General features: G+C 49.3%; 1 protein-coding gene across 1 annotated transcript in view; it reads left to right on the top strand.

The window, feature by feature from the left end:
- nlk2 (nemo-like kinase, type 2) overlaps positions 1 to 21,329 on the top strand; it is a 41,680-nt gene that overhangs the window by 2,353 nt on the left and 17,998 nt on the right. Inside the window, exons 2-3 of the mRNA XM_076977451.1 lie at positions 18,105 to 18,234; positions 18,542 to 18,597. Of these exons, the coding sequence (XP_076833566.1) occupies positions 18,105 to 18,234; positions 18,542 to 18,597 (186 nt within the window). The remainder of the gene's footprint in view (positions 1 to 18,104; positions 18,235 to 18,541; positions 18,598 to 21,329) is intronic.

Genomic DNA, 21,329 nt, shown 5'->3' with positions numbered 1-21,329 from the left:
GGAGTTGTTGACTGAGCTTAAAGAGTTCAAATTTGCGACATGCACTTGTAGAAAAAACTTCAAGTTTTTTTTTTTTGTACACTGTCTCCCTGTGCAAGCATGGAGACGGATTTTGTAAAAGAAATGGCATCGGTAGCATTTCCAGTTTTTGGATGTAAAACCGAGGGCCTTGCAACTAATTTAGTTATGTGTCTTTTCTGTTCCATACACTAATGCATCAGGGCATCAGTGAATTACCAGGTTATTCAGGTGAATAACTTTGGGGTCCCTGTTTAGATTCATGCTCCCTGCTGCATGAGACCCTCATGAAGATTTATTCTTCTTCGCTTCATCGCTGTGTACGTATAACTTACAGTACATCAATAACAGAAGCTCTCGGTGTATCAGACGTCGCACCAGCCTACCCCGCTCTATCGGATATCGGACCACTGTCGATCCTGGACCTTGCTGGGTGGAATAAAGGCTCTCGGCCTTCAGGCGCGGTATGGATCCCTCCAGCGGGGAAGGCCGCGATTTTTCGGTGTTCTTTGTGCGCTCGCTGTCTCCCCCACGCCAGCGTGCCGGCCAGCGCCAGGGCCCACGCCGCCTGACCTTTCCCGAGAGCCGCTTCCTGGGGCCGGCTGTCTGATCTCGACCCGGGTCCGCTCGCTGCCACCGGATATCTTCGCCGGGCCCCGGGGGCCATGCTGCAGTACCAGGGCCACCTCGGCTCTGTCCCCAGTGCCCGGCAGCCTCCGAGATGGGCGGGGAACACCCCACCAGGGGCCTCCACCTGCTACCAGGCTACAGTGGGGAGATTTTTATATATTTTTAACAGTGCCTTATTGCTGAAAGTGCTGGAGCATTGGGGGGGGGGGGGGGGGGGGGGGGGGGGGGGGGGGGTCTAATGGTCTGTGGAAAAGCGGTTATGGACAGGAAGGTAGACGGGATAAAAAGAATTAGAGCGAGCCCTGGCCCCATGTCATCCGCCGAGCGTGGGTTTTGGAGAGCGCGTTAAAGTGTAGTGAATGTTCTCTGGTGCATGCAGCTGCGAAAGGTTGAATAAATTGGCTTGGGCCCCGGCACCAAGAGCTTGTGTGTCATGTGTTTCCCGCCGCGTTCAGCCCAGACAGAACTGGGCTCTGCAAATTAAAGTTTAATTCCTTGCCCCGGTCTGCTTCAGCTCCATGCCGAGCGACGTTTCATGTAACCACACAGCTTTGGTTTTTGGTCAGTAATAGTTATTTTCTGATCAGAATTACAGTAGTTGGCTAGATTTACACTGGATAAGTATAGAACTGTCTGAGTAAGCTGTAAACACTCATTGATAAGTATGTGTTGCTTTGTAAGCTCATAAAGGACTTTGAAATTCTGGAAAACTATAAAATAATTGATTAATAATTAATTTAATGTCACATAGACACTTTGATGAGCCTTTGTTGCATACAGCAGCCAGCTGGAAATGTGGAGTTAGTCAGCTAATCTGCTGAATAAGGAAATGCCTTCATTTCTTCTGCTCCCCAAGAGCTCCAGTCATTACACTCATAAACGCAATTTGTGAAGAGAAGAGCATATAGTTGAGAAATACCCAGGTACCCAGTCAATGTCCTGTTTGGATTACCGCTCACGTGAGTGTTTGTTCTAAACACAGTGGGCTGTCTCACGTGAGTGTTTGTTCTAAATGCAGTGGACTGTCTCACGTGAGTCTTTGTTCTAAACGTGGTGGACTGTGTCACGTGGGTGTGTGTTCTAAATGCAGTGGCCTGTGTCACGTGAGTGTTCTAAATGCAGTGGGCTGTGTCACGTGAGTGTTTGTTCTAAATGCAGTGGGCTGTGTCCCGTGAGTGTTTGTTCTAAATGCAGTGGACTGTGTCATGTGAGTGTTTGTTCTAAATGCAGTGGGCTGTGTCACGTGAGTGTTTCTTCTAAATGCAGTGGGCTGTGTCACGTGAGTGTTTGTTCTAAATACAGTGGACTGTCTGGGAGCCTGAGGCCGATTGAAATCAGTGATGGCAAAAGAATGGGCAGAAATGCAGTTTCAATGTTACAGCTAGTGTTTTGTTTGGATCTTCAAATGCAGTTTCTCTTTTTATAAGCACTTCATGAGCTGTTTGGAGAGTTTAGTCCAGTGTTTGAATTCTGGATCATTGAGGACATTTACACAATTTAATTTAATGGACACAGCTGTGAATTTTAGTTTTATCTCCACTGTCAAGAATATCGGGGCTTTTGGAGTGGTTCCTTAGACTCTAAAGTGTTATGAGGTTTATTTTTTGTAACACAGAGTTCTACATCGTGCAGATCTGTAGTTTTGTGGTTTTAGAGTATAATAAATAAACAAGCAGTATAGATCAATACCTACACTTTACACCTAACTGTACGGTGGCAGCAGTCAGTAAGAAGAATAATGGGTGATTTCTCACTCTGGACGTTAAAAGGTAGCTGAGATGGGCAGTCCCATACAGGTATGCTCTAAGTTCATATTAGCTAAACGTCCAGAACCAACGCAGAATAGCTGTTCTCAGCACAACGTCAGCCTGGAACGACCGAACCAGACAGAGGTATCTCTGTCTCGATCTCTTAATCGCGGCCCACATGACTGGTTTGTGTTTACACGTGCAGCCTACATCGCCCAGAGAAAGCGGAGATAAAGATGAAATTCCAAACACAAGCACTCCCGTGTCATGTGTCTTGGCACGGAGGCGAGCGTGCGCGTGTGCGCGCGCACCCTGCTAAAGGCATTGAGCTAAGACGTCGCTCCCCCGGCTGCTCTCCCTGGCGCCCGGCGCAGGAATGCGCCGGATCTTTGATCGCTCGTTAAAGCCGCCCCTGCGCTGGGCCGGGTTACATCGGTGGGCGGAGCGTTTGGGTGGTGGTGGAGGTACTGACGCGGTAAACACGGGTCCTACGCCGACCCACTGATGCGGGGGTCGCACACTTCTTCTGGTTGCGACCTGCTTTTATGAGTTCAGGACGTACCTTTCCTAATTGTTGATAGCCGACGTCCTAAAGGTGTCGGTTATTGACGGAGGTCGCGTTCTGTCCAGGTTCTGATCCGTTTTTGTTCGCCCTCCTTCGGGCTTGTTGGCTTCTGTCTCGCACATCTAACTTAATTCTGCGAAAACAGATGTAAGAAATTAGCCCTTTTGTATTTGCCGATTGACTGCGTTCAGTATAATTTGCGATGTGCTTATTAATCACATATGCCTCTGTTATACAGTGTAATAACAGCAGGTCTGGAAGGGGAAAACCCCTGCCTGTCTGGGTATTCTTGTGTTCTTTCCTTCATGATGCTAACATTGACACAAAAGTCTTTTATCAAAGCAGTCTCACCTACCTTGATGTAATTATAGTACATGTTGCCCCCCGTTCGATTTGAACAGTCGTGACCTGCAGGGTTGCATGGATCAGACAGATCTGGCCCTTGTCTGAATCCTCTGTGGTTCACATTAACCTTCCACACCTCCTACTTCACACCATTTTATGTTCTTTTGTTTGTCTTAAAGAGTATTATACGGAGTCCTTAGTACCCCCAGCACGGAGGGCTTACTAAACAGGACGGGAGATTTTTTCGTTTTCTTTCTTTTCTTCTATTTTATTTTCTTAAAAGCACCAACCGCCGCAGCCCGTGGCCCTTGAGAGGGCCTGTGTTTGGCAGACGTGCGGGGTCGAGCGGAGAGACGGCGTTACCTTTGAAGTGTGGGGTGGGGGAGGGGAGGCGAGAGCGGTGTGGCCAGGGCGCGTTAACACTTCCGTGGCCGCCCTTGTCTCGGCCGGCCTGCACCGGGGCCAGCGCTACATCCGGGGAGCCGCAGAGACGAAGTTGGAGCCAGGCCAATGTCTCTGTTTGCCTTTCCTTCCTCCCTCCCTCTCTCTTCCTCTCCTTCCCTCTCTCATTTATTATTCTCTCTTCTTTTCCTTCATTTACGTCTTGTTTTTCTCCAATTTTTCCTCGGCCTTTATCGATTTCGGCCTTTTTACATATTTGGCTTCGGCTCCTTGGAGCGCAAAACGTTTGTAGCTGCCTTGTTGCTGCTAAGATGTAATCCGCGTGGTAAAAACCTGTGAAAGTGTGAAAGCTTTTGCAACGCAGAGGCTGTGTGGGGCTTCCAGTCTGGGCGACAGGACCAGGGGCTCCCCAAGGTCGAGCTCTTGGTTTAGGTGAAGAGCTGTTTATTAAAAATCCCTCTGCTAAGGGCGAAGCGCTTGATTCGAAGCCCTGACGCTTCCGACATTTCTCACACTTATATTTAGCTGTTCCTTTATGTGTCACTCTCGAAGCAGAAAATGATTAATCTCCGTTTCTCTCAGGAGTGCAGTGGGAGTTGGATATGCAATATTGTAGATGCTCTTGGTGTTACAATATTTGTACTTGAATAACACCAGAAGGGTTTGAACATTTTATTAAATACATGGAAAACAATTTTTTCTTTTTGTCTTTGGGTGCATGTAGAGTTAAGGGAACGAGCAGGTCCTTTGCGTCTGTGAGCTGGTTTGTTGGCTTCATTTCGGTTTCGTTTACTCCTCGTAAAAGTGTCGTTTCCATCACCTGAACGACTGAAGTCCGAGTCCTACAGTTCAGCGCTTCCATTAGCTGATGTTCAACAGTAGACTGTAAGGAACTCAGCAGAACTTCATTTATGCAGCTCCCAGCATGCTAGGGAAATAAAACGCTCTTTAACCCTCTTGCAGAAACACTGGGGGACACTTTTCTGATATGATTTTGTGCATAGACCAAAGTACAATTCCGCTCCATGGTTTTTGCATAGATTGTGTAAGCCGTACCACAGGACGGCCCGGCCGGAGACGGGCTGTCGTCGTGGGGCGTTATTGCTTTACACCAGTACAGCGGGTTCATTCACCCCAGAATGATTATTCAAAGGGTTTATGATGATTTATTTAGGGTAATGACGGTGTCTGGGGCAGGGTGAGATCACGGCCTGCTCTCTGGCAAGAAGGCTGACGAGAAGTTTGTTTGAACGTTGCAAATGTTCTGGTTTACAGCGTGCTTGAGCATTTTCAGTATGACTACTACCATGTTGCATATTGTAAGTAATGAGCAGTTTAGCATTAGTGCATATTGTAAGCAAATGGTAGTTTTCTAGTTTGAGTCAAAATCAGTAATTTTTTGTATAGTTAGTTCTGTAAGCTCTAAAATGGAATAATTTTTCCATCAAGTTAAGCGCTGTGTTATTTTTATTACATGTATTCATTTAGTACCGTGTCTGATGTTGGAGACGGTACGGGTTTGCTGTTATGTTTTTTCCTGGGGGGTTTTCCAACCACAGGCTTTTTTGTACCTGATGCTACTTAACGTTTGAGAAACATAGCTATGTAAAATTAATTTCTTTATCCATTTTTTTGAGTTTAACATGTCTTACACTTATTATAACATATAGTTTACACTTGGAACTTGGTTAAAAATGCATAATGGTAAAATGATAATTTATTAATATTGGTACAAACCACAATAATGTGCTAATCATATTGGCCTGGGAAATTCAATATTGGTGCATCCCTAATTTTCCAGTATGAGTAGTACTGTGTGCATACTGTAGGTGTTCAGTATATTTCTTAGCTCTGTGTGCCTGTGTATGTCATATGTAAGCAGTAGTTTTTAGTGTGAGTAGTACTGCATGCATACAGGCAGGGTTTTTCCTGGCTTAAAAGGAAGTGTAGGTGGTATCACAAGCATGCACGAATAGTGTGCCTTTTCACTAGCAATTGTACTAATTATATAATTGAAATAAATGCCCATCATCAATTAAAATATGTTAAAGCATCATTGTCCTGTTGAGTATTAAATGCAGTATGAAAACGATATATTGATTTAAGAGCAAAATTAACGTTAACAGGAACGTTAACAGGTAACTGTTAAAGTAATTTAAAACCAAATCATATATGAGATGTGGTCTTCATTTACAGTTCCTAGGGCCCCCCTCGAGGTGTAGCGCAACATAAATGTGACTTTTACTGCATCTCACCCATAATATGAATTATTACTGTTCATGTGGGTTAAAATGTGAATGCGGACCAAGTGTTGCATTTAATTCAGCTGTCCCTCAGATTCACGCCCTCTAAGGAATGAAGTCCTCGGGAACGCATGCTCACGCAAACGAAATCTGTGCTGACGACATTTGTCAAGCCTCCTTGTTTTCTATGTTGATATATTTTTAATCAAAAATTTCATCTTGGCATCCTGTGACAAAATATATGCACAAAGTTTCAGACTAAAGCGTATTACCAAATAAATTGAGCAAAGATACTTTTGTAGAGGAAACAACTTATTAAAATTTAGCTAATACCTCCATTATCATTTGTCAGTCTTCAAAGTAGTTTGGCTCCGTGAGAATCAATGTAACTCTTGTTAGAAAAACCAAACAGATCCGCTGAGAGGTACACTGCTTACTAAACGCCGTTCTTCATGAAGACGCCCGTCAGAGTTTTGTCAAGAGCTGGAAATAGCTCAAAATTTAACAGACACGGCTGTTGCCTCTGTGCAGTAATAGTACTGTGGTAACACTGTGTGAGCTGTACTCATTCGGTTTTTAGTACGAGTAGTATTGCGTGCATTCCCTCGGTAATCAGGACTTTTTGAGTACAATTTAGTACTGTGCACAGTGTAGCTAATCAGTAGTTGTATGTTTGAGTACTACTGTAGGTAAGTAGTAGTTACAAGCTTGAGTCTGTACTGCAACTTTACTTGTTCATATTTATGTTTAACAGTTACTGATGTGGCCTGTAGTCTTTATTCTGTAGGGATTCATCCTCAAGTGCCTGAACAATTCCGTTTGCCTAACATGAAGTTTATACTGAGGCGTATTGAAGGTGTCCGTGTTTTGTGCAGAATCGAAAAAGGGGACAGACATACATTTGGATGCAGTAACCAAATTCAGAAATAGGTTGGAGTGGCTTTTTGCTGTTGCTTTTTGGGGAACAATGGAATTTGAATATGTCTAGCCTGTCTGGTCTGTTTGCCACCCATTCAAAACAGAGAGAGGGTGTATGCACTGATTCAGGCTTGGTCTCCTCCTTCCCAGACTAGCCAGCTGCAGTGGGAGGATCTCCCCTCTCCTCCTCTCCTCTCTCCTCTATCTCTCCTCCTCTCCCCTCCTCTCTCCTCCCCGATGCTTCCAAACATTCCATGCCTCATTGACCTCCACCAACCTACCCAGCCAGTGCTAGACCCCTTCATGCAGAGTCTGGGTTGGACGTTGGGACGGTGAGACGTCTCCAGAGGGCTTCCCTGCGTGGGGCGTGCTGCCCGGCCGTGTAGCACGGGGCGACCGTTGGGACCGGCAGCCCGACTCGCTCTTTAGCGTCACACTCTCGTCGGAGTGGTGACGGACAGCAGTGTGTCTGCTCCCACGCCCGTCTCGCAGACTCTTTCGCAGCCTCTGTGGTCGGCATGCGGCCATGTGCAGGAATGCGACGGGATGCTTGTCTCGTCTGACGCTTCCTGAGAATGTTAATTGTGACTTAAGTTATTCGTTTTTTACGAAACTGGTTTCTCTTCATTTGCTAAAAGTGCAAAATACAGTCATCACACTTTTTTTTCCGAAGCAGATGACTGTATTCTCAGTCATATGGTATTTCTGTTCGCCACTCTCTTGAGACCAGGGACTATGTGTGGCTTCGGTGTGCATTAACAAGATACAGGGTTACATAGCTGTTCTGCAGAATCTCGTATCAAGCAGCTTTCCGCATAAAGGAAATGTGAAAAGCGGCATATTAAAGCCGGGAAATCCAAGAACATCGGGGGGGGGGGGGGGGGGGGCTATTTGTGGCTATTAAGTGGTAGCTGCAGGTCTCGCGGTCCCTTAGCGTAGCAAGCGCCCGTGTTTTTGCCGCAGCCGGTCCGGGGCTGGGCCTGGGGCCGTGAGCCCCCCCCCCCCCCAGCCTGGGATGCCCAGCTACAGACGGGGCGGTGGTGGATGCCATTATGGGAAGTGTCTCCGACCCAAACGGTCCCCACGTGGGCACTGGTACATATGTCGGCTCCTTCGTTTGGTCGTCTTAAGTGGTTTACAGAGGGAGGTGGAGAAAGGTCGGACCGACGTCTTCCTCTGGGCCTGCAGATGTGGATTCAATTGGCACAAATCTCCACACGCCATTGGCTGTTTCAGGGCTTGTTCATGAGTTGCGGGACATGTGGGGTCGTGCCTGCGTTCTGTCGGGATGATCGCCGCCCCAGTGCTGCGTCGGGAGCGTCTAAGCGGCCCTGTGTCACGTACGTACGTGTGTGTGTGTGTGTGTGTGTGTGTGTGTGTGGAGGTCGTCTGCCGCCCCCAGCGAGGGGCCACCGTTGAGTGTGCAGGGTGGGGCGTACGACCAGCCCTGTCGTCGTTATCAGCGTGCAACACCTTCCCCTGTACTGACATCACCAGCCTCGCACGAGGACATGCGTGCGAGCACACACACAGACCCACAGTGGACATCTTACACTCGGTGGTAACAGGTGTCCAGGAAGATCAGTCCGGAAGTGAAGCATGTGGAGTCTGTGCCAAGCATGTCACACTGAGCCTCTGATAGCACTCCTTCATTACCCCCCTCCCCCTCTCCCTCTCTCCCTCTCTCTCTCTCTCTCTCCCTCCCTCCCAACCCCCTGCTCTCCGCTCTTCCAGCCACTAATATTCTCACCACTCCTGTAGCTCCTCGTCAGACACAGAGCATGATGGGTGCTCGGATGGGCCGCTGGTCTGCTGTTGTCTGTATCGTTGAACAGCAGTGTGTCTTCACCAATTACCACAAGCTCCTGCTAACTGTCATTCTGCGTGTGTGTGTGTGTGTGTGTGTCTCCCCTCCCTAAAGGTACTTCAACCTGAAAATCCCTCTCTCTGAATTACAGCTCTGCTTCAGCTAGCATATGGCTGGCCCCTGATCCTATTTGTGAGGGGTTTACCTGAGGGTGGAGTGTGTGTGTGTGTGTGTGTGTGTGTGTGTGTGTGTGTTAATGACCCCACTGCTGTGTGAGAGGGGCTTGTTCCTGCTCTACGTGCAAGCATGTGAATGCTCACGGCACACACACACACACACACACACATACACACACACACACACACACACACACACACACACACACACACACACACACACTCTGCAGGGCACACAAGCCGTGGTGCTGGGTGGAGGACTGCCGGTTGCTCCAGAGCCCGGGAGGATGTGTCTGCATCCGCTAATGGGTTCAGATGGAGGTCTGCACGGATGGATGTAATGAGTGCTGCTCTTAGTCTCGATTGTCAGGGAAAGTGAAGGCTGCGTCAATTGAAATGTCTTTACAGGCCTCGTCTTTATTACCCGGGCCGGGCCTGACGGGCGGCCTGGGAAATCGAGCAGCCCGCAAACGCCTGCGCTTCCTCGGGAAGGCGCCCGTGCCGTAAGGGTGCGAGGGGCAAGATTGGGTTTCCCGATCTCGCCTCTTGGATCTGTTCTGAGGCTGTTGGACGTGTGTCCGTTCAGCCTCGCACCCTCCTGGTGGACCTGACTCCCTCTCCTCTCTCGCGACTCTGGGCTTATAGAAACATTTACAGAAGTTACTTATTATTAACTAAATAACACACAGACTTAAGGTTGAAAGTGCCGTGAATTTGTCTCAACATGCTAATTGCATTTAGGGGTGTGTCCCCCCCCCCCCCTCCCCCCACAGTATTTGCATTATTAAGCATCTTCTCAGTGTGTTATTTAATATGCGGGGATGGTCTTCAGGGTGCTGCGAGGAAGCTGTGTAGTGCAGGTCCAGACTTTTCGAGGTTCAGAGTTTCGAGCGGGGCGGAGCGCTTAACGAAACGTCACGGACGCGAGGATCCGTAGTGACACTCCCACGCAGGGCCTGGGACACGGCGTCATGAAGGTGCCACCAGCAGGCGTATGCCCCTCATTCTCCACACACACACACACACACACACACACACACGTTCGTTACGGTGAGTCTGCCTGTTTACTTACCTGTGTTTTTCAGTATTTTTTGTATTTATTTATTTTTTTTACTGCGCTGCAAAAAGCATAAAGGACTTGTGCTATAATCCATTATCTGCCATCTTCCCCTCGGGCATCCGTTTTCCTGTGATCGATCCTGACAGCGCCACTTACATGTGAGTGTGTGTGTGTGTGTGTGTGTGTGTGTGTGTGTGTGTCTGTGTGTGTGAGCGTGCTCTTGTTTGGAGGGCTTGCATGCATCCTGTCATTACTGTGCTTCCTATTTAAGCTCTCATATACAGATACGTATAGCCTGCGGATGAGAAGTTGGTGTATCGGTTACTATCATGCAGAGAAGGGCAGGAATGCAAGTGGGAATGTCAAAAGGGCGTATTCCAGCCTCGTGGGTCTTTGTCATTGAATTATGTCATGGCATTAGTGTTAAAATTGCCACTCAAGTATGCGATCGTTTTCAATCATGTGTTCTAGGAATTTAGAAATGAATGTGAGAACCTGCACAAGTTTCCTCTCCAATCGAATAACTGGTTCGCTGTAATCACATAAAATAATACATTTTCTGGTTCGCTGTAATCACATAAATAATAATAACATTCTCTGGTTCGCTGTAATCACATATATAATAATAACATTCTCTGGTTTGCCGTAATCACATATATAATAATAACATTCTCTGGTTCGCTAATAACATTCTCTGGTTTGCCGTAATCACATATATAATAATAACATTCTCTGGTTCGCTGTAATCACATATATAATAACATTCTCTGGTTTGTCGTAATCACATATATAATAATAACATTCTCTAGTTCGCTGTAATCACATATATTCAGCTGCTGTCTCGCGGAACATTAAGACTAACGTAAGGTAAATTTGTTTCCTGTGTATCTCTATGGCACTAACTTGAGAGAAATATAAAGATGCATCATAGCAATTACTATGCTCAAAAAGAGAGTAATGTTCTTTTTGTCACCCGAGTGGGTCTTTCTGAGGTGCAGGGGACAATAATGATAGGTTACATGAGTGGAGTTCTTACCCAGTCATGTAAATCACATAGGCAGGAAAATGAATAAAAGATCCTGGAAATATGAAGATGGTCATGCAATCATGCAAGTATTCATGCATATTCATGCGGTTTCCCAGTGCCACAATAACACACAACGAATGAGATGCTAAGAAAAGGTTCCATACGCACCGTGGCAGGATGAAGTCTGTACGTTGGACATATGAGGGTATCGTTAAATCAAAGCGATTTGTGCAAATGGAAGATGGCGAACTTGCGCAGAATTGCTAAGTGGCATCACGACGCAGACAACAGGACAAGCATAATGTTTGTTGTCGTAACTTTGTTTTCTGCATTCTTGATCCTTACCGTCCTGTAGTGTGCGTGCAAATGCAAAATTCATCCCAGCAGCTTATTTTAAAGTTATTTAATGTCATTGCGTGTGGATGCACTATAATATTTATTTCATTAACAGCTGCGTTCTGGGTCCAAGCCAATTACGAAGCAGAATGAAGCGTATTGGCTATTTTGGGTCTGACATTTGCGCCGGAAGCTCGACGTCCGAGAAGCTCATTTCCGTCATGGCCCCTGGGCATAACAAGGACGGACGTTCGTTTTATTGTCATGGGTTAATGCCCTTAAATGCTTCCTGAGAGGTGCCTACATGATGTCATAAAAATATTCCCTCCCGTATATAACTGGAGTCAGAGTCCGAAGTGGATGTTGATATTCTCTAGGCTAATAAAGTATTTCTCTCTCTCTGAGTGCTTCTTGTTGCTGATTCGCACGATGTTCGTCTGCGATGGTGCGGCGACCATGGGGAGAAAATGAGGTGGGGGGGGGCTAAAGGCCTGTTTGGAGCAGAGGACACACAGGCAGTCTTCCTCCAGCCTGGCCCCGCCCACATGCACGTTTCCCACAGGTTGGGACTGTATCTGTGGTGGGTGGCGTGGCGTGTGAGCAGGGGCTCAAACAGTTCTGTATAACCCATGTGATTTATATTTATTGTTTTATGCACTCGGTATATTCATATTCGGTATTTCATATCTGGTGACTCTGGTCCCAGCTCAGTCACTGCAACACACCAGCTCTGAGTGCATGGCCCTAATTAGCTTAAAAAGAGCGAATGTAAGCTTCTCTAACATAAGGAAGTGTTGGACGTATGGGAAGTGCTGTGTTTTACCAGAAGACTGAAGGATGTGGCTAGTTTCATGTTGAGCCATGCGCTGAAGACTTTGGCTCCTTTGCAAGCAGTGGTGTTGTGTTTTAGACGAGATGTCTCCTCTGGCAGCCTTTGATGCCTTCATTTCATGATCTGACTGGAAGTCAGCAGAGGTGAGAAAGGTGTCTGGCTGCTGCATATGATTTTTGGAGCGTCTCCAGGGCTACGAGGTTCAGGTCTGGCTCTGGCTTGACGCTCACCTCTCCTACTTTGATGTCTCCGTGACCACTCCCATCTGTTTGATATTCAGCAACTGTCACCAAATTTATTCCCTTAATCTGATTTAAGGCCAGATTAGATTTGAGGAAGTAAGGCAGACGAGCAAAATTTTCGCCCGAAGAAGCGATTTTCTTAAAATCTCTGCAGCTGTTCGGATTTTTGTTTTTTCATTCATGATGCTCGGGGCACGTTCCAATCATGACGCCTCCCCCAACACTTTTAATTTTCCAGATAACTAGGTCATCGAAAATCCGCAGCCAGCTCGGAAACTGATTGGTGGAAGCGGCCGGATCCGTTGTGGAAGCACTATTCCAGGAGCTGAGACTGTAGGAGACGTGCATTAATGTGTCTTCATTCTTCTGTTCTTATCTCACATCAGTGGACAGACCTGTACAGAACCTCCTCCTTCTGCATCCTAATAAGGAGTTTTCCATTTTAACTTTAAGAAATAAAGTTCAGGGAATATGCAGCTTCATTCAGAGGATATTAAGGAAAGTGTTGGAGATGTTGGTTCCTCGGGTTTGTTGAAGCCACAGATACCAAAGTGTCCCAATACAGCAGAACCACCGGGCTGGGATAGGATGTCATGGTGAAGCCAGTGCAGAGACCCAGAGACCATACAAACACTGCCTTACTATAGACTTTCTGTCTAGTAACTGATGTGAGATGTGATAATGCAGAATATTCACCTGTCCATGATTTTAAGTTTTAAGTACACTCTTAACCGGGTGTTAAAACCCATTTTATCACTGTTACCATAGAATACAGGAAAGCTAGTCTCCGTTGTCACCACTGAAACATTTAGAATGTTCACCACATACATGCAGATTACCGCGGTAATCCACGGTGTTGCCGTGGCAATCCGCAGTGTTTCTGCTACCCGCACACCCGTACCACTCGCAAATGCATAAGTGCAGAGCACCTTCTCATGTACAGAGGACACGTCCGTGGAGATGTCCTCATGTACAGAGGACACGTCCGTGGAGATGTCTAGCGCATTGTTTGGCAGGGTGAGCATTCCTACCACGGGAGTTCACGTCGACCCATAAAGACCCCCCAGCTAGCTGGCGGCATGTGGCACAGCTGGGCTTGAACCTCAGTCCCCACTGTAGGCAACTTAATTTCTATGTATTTACTTTCAGTAGTTTCCATATCCCCAAAGAAACACTAAGGCGAGCCTTCATCTAGTGTTGCCAATCCTTTATGCAAACATTTTAAGCGGACTTCTCTAAACGAGTTCCAGACTATTCTTAAAGCTCACTCTTTGAGATACGTTAAGCTAACAAGCTCTGAGACGGGCTCTCATTTCCATTCCTGGACGATTCTGCGGCTCCATCAGCTGTGGTGAGGAGATGAGCTCTCGTACACTGGCTCCTTGTTCAAAGCACCATGGAGAGTGTGGTGTGGAAACGTGCACGGCCTCTTCATTCCCCCCCCCGCGATTCATTATGCAGGCATATGCTAATTCATGCCACGGTGATCCAAACGCTCTTCCCAGCCTGGTGGTGGGGGGTGGGGTTACCACGCGGCTGGCGCGGGTAATCACCTAGTGGGAAGCGCAGCGCGGGCTTCGTACACAGAACCTCAGCCGGAACCGCGTTGAGACAACGGACGGAGCCGACAGGCAGGGCGTGGCTGACGTGGGATGGGGACAGGCCCTGTGCCAGTGACGGTCAGGTACAGAAGGCCTTTTTCGCGATGCTGGCAAGAATGCCAAGCTCCTCCCTTTCCTGTCAAGGAGTCTCTCCACGCTCGTTCTCTGCGGAGGCTGAAAGACGAGCGAGAAGCCGTTTGATTTTCCACTACCAGCACGCATCAATGCCTCCGCGTCATGTCATGTGAGATTCCCGGCTTCGCCCGTGGACGCCGACTGGCGTGGCCGTGCCAGGCCAAAACGTGCACATGAAAAATTTGTGGTGTCAAATTGGGAGAGTAACGCGTAGGCACGGTTCGGTGTCACGTGTGATGTTCTTCATCATGAGACGAGGGATGACCATCCTGGACGTCCTCCACTAACGCTTCTGGTCCTCATATTCAGGTGCTGCTAGAAGGCCCTGATTAAGTGGTTGAAGTGCCGTCCACTACGGGGTTCTGGGTCTAGGAGGAAAGGGGGGCGCTCCTGTCTCCTCGGACCCGGCTGTTATGAGGGGCCCAGCTGAGGGCAGTCATGGCCTGGCGGTTAGGGAACTGGTCTTGTGACCGGAGGGTCGTGGGTTCGATTCCCAGACAGGCCATGACTGAGGTGCTCTTGAGCAAGGCACCTAACCCCAACTGCTCCCCGGGCGCCAGGGCTAGGGTTGCCCACCGCTCTGGGCATGTGTGATCCACAGCCCCCTAGTAACCACTAGTGTGTGTGTTCTGACTGCACAGATGGGTTAAAAGCGGAGGACAAATTTCGATTGGGGTGAAAAAATCACAATTGACAAAATATGGAACATTTCAGTTGGGTTTTTCTCCTCGTGTGCTGCTCGGCGAGGCGTTTCACCGAAACCTGAAGTGATATCATGACCGTTGCTGGTGATGTAAGAAACGCAAGTTTATTAAGCAGCTCACTCTTTTTTTAATTAGAACATTATGGATTCTGCTCAGACTGCTGTCTCAGCTGCATGTGTGTGTGAGAGAGAGAAATTAAGGCAGCTCTGGTATTTAAAAAAAACCATTTGGTTTGCCATGTTTCCCATGAGGCTGGAGTGAAATATTAAAGAACAGATATTTAGGACCAATGGACATCACGCGATTGCGGTTATGAAGTCACGCGTTTGAATATTTTATATTTGAGAGGACGGAGACTTGGGTGACGTACCTGTAGGGCCTCAGAAGAATGTTGTCACGCCACCAGGCTTGGCAGGATGCTAAAAGTGGTAAACAACATGGTGAAATGACCTTTCCTTCTGTCTTTCCTGTTCATTGACTCATCAAGTCCACCTTTGAAAAATACATATAATAGATCTCTTTAACAAAAAAATAAAACAAAAACCCAGATCTCTGCAATCTTGCTTCTAAGAATAGCGGTACTGACATTTCTGGCATGCCATTGTCTCTTGGTATTGGTGTACTTTTGTGTTTATAATAGATGGTGAAATATTAATGAAGGATTAAATTGAGAGTTTCAGATTACAAAACGCCCTGCACTGTCAGCTCTGGTGCCCTAAACGGACAAAAAAAGCAACACTATCCCGAGAGGCGTTTAATCAGGCCGCCCAGATCAGCAGAAATTGGCCGGAGCTGTCCGGATTGGAAGCAGGGCGTCAGTGGCTGCAGCCCTGTGGTCCACGCCAGCCGCTCCTCTCCAGAGTGGGCCCGGGTGTGGGTGGTGGGGCTGAGGGCCCCCACCAAGGGGCCAGGACCCGAAGGCAGAGGGCGGAGTGCCATAGCATGCTTTCTCCTCGAGGGCATTCCTCCATTCCGAAGCCTTCGGGAGGGGGTCGGTGCAAACTTCTCGTTTCTGTTCCCCGCGGCTAGGCGTGACTCGGCCCACGGAGAGCCGGAGGAACGTGCCCAGCAGCCAAAACATGGGGAGCGATGCTCTCAGCCAGTTAACGCTGAGGAAGTCCTCATGAGCCCTGGGTGGTAGGAGGGATTGGGGAGAGGTTGGTAATGCGGCATCACAAGCCAGCGCAAGACTCCTACGTATTAGCCGAAGAAGGGGGCTGATCCAGGACTCGTGTTCGGCTTGTTCGGCCTAGGCTTTCTCGAGGCGCGGGATTTGTCGCTGCACGCGTTGCCGTTCGTGCGATGCCTCGCGTGAGCCGTTCGTGTGAGGCTCTGCGCACGCACATAATTAGCATACGAGAGACACCTGGGAGGACGCGCACACCCGGCTCGAGCTGCCGCCGTTCACCGCGTTTCGCAAACGCTCGCCCTTGATGTTACGTAGGATATTAAAGGCGAACGTAGCTCGGGTGCGTCGTTCTCACGACGGCGGCTTTCTCGTCGAGCTGCTTGTGCTCTCCCGGTACATCGGTGACCCTGTTCCTGTCGGCAGACCGCAAGAGGTTAACAAAGATGAGCTTTGGCAGCTTTGTTTGGGAGGAATAAGAAATTGATTTGGCCGAGTAATCTTTCCGTCTTCAAAAGTATAAAACAAACAAACAAAAAAAAAACGCGGGTAGGTTGACTGAAAAGCTAAGAGCAGATGGCGCTGATATTTGCTTCCGAGATTCTGTGTATGCATGAATATAATATTATAAGTGTGATCGTGGTGGGCGGTGCTGTGTCTGCGTTCATGTGACTGGCATCTCGCTGGACAGAAGGAGACAGGGCGGTACCTTTCGCTTCCCAGTCAACTCTGGGCTCAGGACGTCCCTGCTTCAGTCTGCCTCTCGACTCCATTTGTTTGTGGCCAGCTGCGTGTGCTCTTTCGCTTTCTAACCAACCCCCCCTTCCTCTCTCTCTCTCTGTCTCTCTCTCTCTCTACCTCCTCTCCTTGCCGTATGAATCACACGTCTGTGTCAGTGCAGCCTGTTTGTGTGTCTCCTCATACATACACGCACGTGTGTCCGGGAGCACATTAGAAACTCTCTTACTCATGCATAGAACCAGTTAATACTTTCCCAACGCATTACGTAAATACAACGCTTCCCTGGAGGGAGTGCCCGCCCCCGTCTGATTGGTCAGTCCAGTGTGCAGACCTCACTTTGATCTGCGGTGGCACATCACCTCCCAGCCCGAAAGGCTGTGCGTCCTGAAACATCCCTCCTCCACAATTCCACAAATACACAGCAGTGTGAAAACAGGAAGGCCCTCCTCGAGACGGGTGCCGAGACGGCTGGGCTGATGAACCGTTCATATAAGAGCCCATATCGAGAAAGCATATGATGCATGAAACATTGAGGGCCAAGTCCAAGCTCGTGTTATTCGTTTCCGTTTATTGAATTTGCAGGCAGGCTTTGATGACTAAGACGCGAGGTGCTTTGTGCAGTCGCTGCTGTTTGTTCTTGGCTGATTCTGGGAAACGGAGTCTTTTTAATGACCTCGTAAAACATCAGACACCTCGCTGCGTTCTCGGAGCAGGTTCTGTGCTGTCGGTCGTGTGCCGGGACCTCGGGGGGGCGGGCGCCCCCTCCCCCGGCCGCCGCAGGCCCCCGCGCGGAGCCTCGCGCAGGGACATTCCGGAACGCGTCGGCCGGGGCGTACGGGGACGCTCCAGTTATCGGTCCCCCGAGGACTCGGGTTGCCGCGGAAAGAGACCGGAGGCGGGGCTCGTTTGTAAGTCACCGTTGGCCGGATCGCTGCGGCACGGGGCCGGATTACGCAACGCGTCCCGTGAATCTGTGCATGCGAGCCTTGTGTTTTCCAACATCAAACATGCTGTAATTTGAGCCGATCTAATTATAATTCTACCATCTGATCAGGATGAATGCTTAAGTAAACAGTGTAATGGGAGAGTTCAACCACGCGCGGTTGGAAATTGGAACCGACTTGCCAAGAAACAATGGAGAAGAACCCAGTTTGTGATGGCCTTTTACTCTTACAATGGGACCCGTGTCCTTGTCAGAGGCGTGAGGTAGTTTGGAGGGATGCTGTGGTTATTTTTAACGGCCCGTTGTGGGCTGACCGACCTCTGCCACGCCCTCGGCGCTCCCCGGGCTGAGGGGCGGCGATTAGAAAGAGACGCACCTTAGAAAGCGGGTCACGGCTCACGGCCTTAGAATGGGTCCCCGGCCTCGCGTACGCTCCAGAGACATCCGGTACGCTGTCCCGCCGCTACTGCCGCTTACGTGCTCCTCTCTGTCCCCCCCACCCCAGGTCAGTGACCGATCCCAGGGACGGCAAGCGTGTGGCCCTCAAAAAGATGCCCAACGTCTTCCAGAACCTCGTCTCCTGCAAGAGGGTCTTCCGCGAGCTGAAGATGCTCTGTTTCTTCAAGCACGACAACGTGAGTTGGCCCCTGAAGAGACACACACACACACGCCAGCTTGAGCTGTCTGGGCTGTCTGATAGGCAGGGCCTGACTCGCCTGATTCTCACTGGCACTTGCTGATTACAGGGGCTCCATCGGCTGATGTCATGTGGTCCGTGTGAGTGTCTTGACTGCCTTCAGTGCCAATCCTGTGTGTTCCTGTGTGTTCTTCTATCAATCTGTTTCTTCATCTCCTTCTCCATCTTTCTCTTCTCTCTCTCTCTCCCCAACTCACTCCCTCTCTCTCTCTCTCTCTCCCTCCCTCTCTCTCTCTCTCTCACAGGTCCTGTCAGCTCTCGACATTCTGCAGCCTCCACACATCGACTACTTTGAGGAAATGTATCCTAAACAGGGCGTGAGTGAGTCTCTCTCGTAAGAGAGACGCTCCAACAATTCATTCGGTCTGTAAGGCTCAGAAACTTTAGCATCGTTTGTTGTCTGGTGCTCACTGGCTCCTGTGCAGCCGCAGTTTATCGGTCACCCCTGGGCCTGCCTGAAACTGTTCGGTCTGTCTAGTCCCCTGTCTGGCCATTCCCAGTGCGAGATAACACCATCCTTGAATTCCCACGGCTGTCTTTATCGTGGCGCTCCTGTGTGTCTTGTCCTCGCGGGTGAACCCGCTCCGTCTGCTAGCTGAATTTGTTTGTCTGAGCCCAGCGGTAGATCGGAGATCTGGCCCGCGGGTAGCGAGTACTGACGGTAGCGGTGTGGAGTGTGCGGAAGAGAAGGCGGGGCAGCCGTGAAGACGCCAGGCCCGGCTCTGCAAACGCGGCTAACGTGCTCGCTGCGCTTGGCGTCGGAGATCCCCCTGGGTCAGGGTAACGTAACGCCTCCCGCTGCTTTGCCAGCGTGAGCCTCGTCGTTACTGCGTGGCGCCTCTCAGCGATGGCAGGGTCCCTGGAGGCACACCGGGCGCTGTATCACCACCTCCACCCTCTCCCGCACCACACCTGTTCCGCTCCAAACTGACCCACTGTTCCTGTTTGCTAGGACATGAGGGATAATGTTTCCGGAAGAATCCACCAACATGCCGATGTCTCGTTTTCGACACTTCTTTTGACCTCTGATATTTCCTCATTTGTCCCAGTTTGGTCCCACAGGCTTTTAAATTTGGCAAATAAGTCTATTCTGGGCGTACACATTTCCCAGTTCGGGGCCTTCTCGTGATCACCCAGTAAGCCAATAAATAATCTTAGCTGATTGGCTCTCTTCGCTGATTCACCGTTTTTGAAGACTTGTCTGACACCAAACTGTGTCATTCCAAGTTCTGCTAAAAGAGGAACAGGACAAGAGTGCGTCGGTTAGCTCAGACCGTCGGATCAAGCGTTCGGACCGCTGGCTGCAACCTGGATCTGCTCACTTCCCTCCCGCTTTTAGACGAGCGTTCTGATAACGGCCCGGCCCGGCGCTGTGGATCTGGAGCAGCCTGTTCTCTCTGACTTTGAAGGAGCTTTGGAGGGGCGTGGCACCCCGCAACGTCCCCGGTGCCCCTGGCCTTCGGATCCCTGTTCTGCCCTGTTGTCAATGAACAGAGGAGGGTCCTGCTGACATCATCACACTGTGTGATAGAGGGGACACTGTGATCGGATCCGGCCAGGCGCTGAAGAGGCTATTGTAATCTCACTCTCTTTCCCTCCCTTTCCCTTGCTCTTTCTCTCTTTCTCTCTGTCGCTCTCACTCTGTTTTGCTTGGCTGTCGGTCTTTGTCTCATTCTTGCTCATACGTGCGTGTGTGCACACAGTCGCAAAATGCATGCACACACACACACACAAAGCCAAACACTGAGTTCTTCAGAACGTCGAGGAACCGGCCTGTTCTACTCCTAATTACTTTCAACTCATTCAGCTTTATTCTCTTCAACGTATCGATTCTTTCCTTGGATATGTGGCCATGTTTTTCTTCCTACAGTACGAGCTCCGCTGTGCCCTCAGATGTCGACCCTGTAAAGTGCCCGCATTAATTGAACTCCTCAACCCCCCACCCAGACAAATGAATCCCTTCACACTAGTCACCCAGTATCTGCTGTGGGCTCTCTGTAGCAGGAACAAGTCTGAAATCTTCACGCTGCTGTGTTTTGGGTGGATCGAGGACGCGGTTTTTGCACGCTGCATCAGTGGCGTGTGTAAACTCTCCTCATACCGAGCTTCTCGCAGATGTCCACCGGGCACGTGAAGGGTCAAGAAGGTGTCTGTATTCGAGGTCTTTGGAGGCAGTCGCTCAGCTCTCGACATCAGTGTTGTCGTATGTGCTTGTGAAGCTCAGTTCACACACACACACACACACACACACACACACACACACACACACACACACACACACACACACACACACAAACGCTTGCTCCCTGCCAAACGTCACTCTACTTCTCTCCTCCTTTGCCCATTCATCACGTCGCCAGGATTGTGTGTCCACGCCTCCGTTTCCGTCCATTTGAGAGACGGCCTGTGTCTCTAGGAGTCTCCACAGGTCTTCTCCCTGTTGAAGTGTGGTCTCAGGGCCCCCTGTCCTCTCTGTGGGAGGACGGTAAGACTTGTGGTGTGTGGGGTCTGACCCGGGGCTGTGGCAGGGGTATCCTGTTGTGTCTCAGGCATTGTATTGCCCTGTATTGGTGTGTGTGTGTGTGTGTGTGTGTGTGTGTGTGTGTGTGTGTGTGTGTGTGTGTGTGTGTGTGTGTACACATATGTAGGTGTCATTTAACCTTGTCGTTTAATCAATCTATATGTGTTTATAGGTTGTGTTTAGACTTTGTAGTGGGGGTGGTTGTGGTATAGGTGTCATTTAACTTGCTGGTGTGTATGTGTGTGTGTGTGTGTGTGTGTGTGTGTAGCTGCACGTGCATTCTGCTTGCTTGTTGATTTCTGTGTAACAGGGTCCTTGGGGATGAGATATTTAGGTCCCCCCCACACACACACTTGCTCTTCTGGAACAAAGGCAGGTGGAATCATCACGTACCCACACACACACACACACACACACACACACACACACACACACACACACACACACACTCGCACTCGCACGTCCCCAAGATTCTCCTTGGCCCTCTTAGTCACTCTGCGCTCTCGATTGCC

This window comes from Brachyhypopomus gauderio, chromosome 16, assembly GCF_052324685.1.
Source record: "Brachyhypopomus gauderio isolate BG-103 chromosome 16, BGAUD_0.2, whole genome shotgun sequence".
In the NCBI taxonomy this organism is placed as follows: Eukaryota; Metazoa; Chordata; class Actinopteri; order Gymnotiformes; family Hypopomidae; genus Brachyhypopomus; species Brachyhypopomus gauderio.
The sequence above is the reverse complement of the archived record's forward strand: the minus strand, read 5'-3'. Positions and strand labels throughout refer to the sequence as shown.